The following is a 2,500-nucleotide window of genomic DNA, read 5'->3' on the forward strand; positions in this document are numbered from 1 at the left end:
TTAAAACTTCCTGCTGCTCGGTTAACCGGGGAGGAGCATGAGAAGAGCTGGGATGAGACGTCGCAAGGGCCGCCGGCAAGCCAACACACAGAGTACCACTGTATGGCCGTGTACTCCCTCAGCAGCACAAAGTGTTGTCTGGGACTCCTCAGAACCAGGGACAGCTCCACACCAAGCCCTCCGCTCAGTCTCACTGAGGCCCAGCCACCGCTTTGGATTCAGCCTCAGCAAAAAGGCACTTCAATAGCAACCAGCCCCACGGCTGTCAGTCCAGCACCAAGGACAGCTCCTCTTTCTCGAGCTTTCCCTGTAGCTGCCTGGTGCTCTCTCTCTCTCCCTCTCTCTCTCTCTCTCTCTCTCTCTCTCTCTCTCTCTCTCTCTCTCTCTCTGTCTCTCTCCCTATCTACACATGCACAGGGCCCGCTTCTTAATACCGGCTGTCCTTCAGCACTGAACAGAAGACAACTCCTCTGCCAAAACCCGTCCCTCTCCCGTTTCCTGCTCTCGTCCTCCTTCCCGTTGTGCTAGGCAGCGGAACAAACACAAAAGTCTGCCATTTAGTTTTTTTGTGTGCGTTTGTGTTTGCTAGACTGTACACTAACTTTCTCCTGAAGAGAAAAAGTTATGCAGTCACAGAGAGTGTAAGGGATGAGAACAGTCTATCTCTCTCTCCCTCTCTCTCCCTCTCTCTCTCTCCCTCGCTCGCTCTCCGGAAAGGTCTCCGCGGCCTCCCTAGCACGCCTCTCAGCACCGGCACAGCGATTAACCCCTCGGTGCCCCCCCCTAGCCTCTCCGACCCCCAGCTCTTCCATGCACAGGCCTAGCCGCCGGCCGCCGGCTGCTGGCACACCGACACGCCTCTTAGAGGGCTGATTAACACCGGTGGGCGGCCAAATCAACCACAGCCCAAAGGTGCACTCAAGAACTTTTTAAAGAGCTACTGCGGCCGCACGCTCACCTTCCTTCTTTCTTTCTTTCTTTCTTTCTTTCTTTCTTTCTTTCTTTCTTTCTTTCTTTCTTTCTTTCTTTCTTTCTTTCTTTCTTTCTTTCTTTCTTTCTTCCTTCGTTTGTTTTCCTTTCATTACCTCGTTTTCCTTTCATTATTTCTTTAATTCGTGAATTTTTCCTCTTTCTAATTGTTTCTCCAATTCTTCAATTCTTTAATTCTGCAATTCTTCAATTCTTCAATTCTTTCATCTTTTCATTTGCTCATTATTTCATCCTTTCATCCTTTGATTCGTAATCCTTTAATTCTTCTTTCTCTGTGCATCTTTCTTTCATTTATTCTTTCTTCCATTCTTTTATTCCCTGTCCTCTCTTTTCCCTTTCTTTCATTTATTCTTTCTTCCATTCCTTTATTCCCTGTCCTCTCTTTTTCCCGTTCTTTCTTCCGTCCTGCCGTCAACTTGGTGTGAAGCGGTTCGGAGAACATTAGAGCAAGTTGCGACCTTTATGAGAACTCCTGACTGTTTGTTCCCTGAATGGTTGAATAGTTCACTGCAAAGGCCAGAGGACATTTTAAGCCGTGACAGGCTGTGAATGACAGTGAAAAATATATTTAATAAATTCGCCATGCCTTTGTGCGAGAAAACCCTGTAAGCCGCTGCTGCTCAGTGACTCGGAAAGCGTCTAATTTAAGATGAGGAAAAATATCCCTGTGTATATGTTCTCCCTTTCATCCTGCTTTTTCGAATTAAAAAAGTAATAAATACAACCTGATAGAAGAGACAACGTGAGCATCCCCTTCTGAGGACTTAATGGAACAGTCACTCATCAGTAATAACAACACCCTCCCCCCCCCTCTCTCTCCTCTCTCCTCTGCAGCTCTGAGTCGCTCGGCGATGCCGTTCGGCCTGATGCGCCGAGAGCTGGCTTGCGAGGGGTACCCCATCGAGCTGCGTTGCCCAGGAAGTGACGTCATCATGATCGAGACGGCCAACTACGGCCGCACCGACGACAAGATCTGCGACGCCGACCCCTTCCAGATGGAGAACGTGCAGTGCTACCTGCCCGACGCCTTCAAGATCATGTCCCAGAGGTAAGGAGTCGCATGCACACACAAAGGATCTGTGTGATCTCTTTTTGAGTGTGTGTGTGTGTGTGTGTTTGTGTTTGTGTGTGTGTGCTGTTGCTGTGTATGTTGGTGCTCAATGACTTCCTCCACTGAGCTACGATCAATGCAAGGGAGAGAGGGCGAGAGAGAGAGAGAGAGAGAGAGAGAGAGGTAGAGAGACAGAGAAAGAGAGGGAGAGAGAGATAGAGCGACAGAGAGAGAGAGAGAGGGAAAGAGACGGAGATGGATCGAACAGAGGGTATAAAAGGAAAAGATAGGGAAAAAAGCAAAGGCGGTAGAGGGGAGACTGAGACAGGGGCGGGGGGTAAAAAAAAAGGGAATAAGAGGAGGAGAAAATAGAGAGAGAGAAAGAGTGTGTGCATCAATGCAATGCGTGAGAAAAAGAGATTTAGTGAGTGAGAAAGGATCGATGTTAAGCACTGGCTA

General features: G+C 48.5%; 1 protein-coding gene across 1 annotated transcript in view; it reads left to right on the plus strand.

Moving 5' to 3' along the window:
* adgrl1a (adhesion G protein-coupled receptor L1a) overlaps positions 1-2,500 on the plus strand; it is a gene marked incomplete at both ends in the record, with an annotated part of 59,161 nt that overhangs the window by 16,580 nt on the left and 40,081 nt on the right. The window contains 1 exon segment of the mRNA XM_079746161.1: positions 1,825-2,038. Within this exon segment, the coding sequence (XP_079602287.1) occupies positions 1,825-2,038 (214 nt within the window).

Source organism: Pollachius pollachius (genome assembly GCF_949987615.1).
Source record: "Pollachius pollachius genome assembly, chromosome: 11".
Lineage (NCBI taxonomy): Eukaryota > Metazoa > Chordata > Actinopteri > Gadiformes > Gadidae > Pollachius > Pollachius pollachius.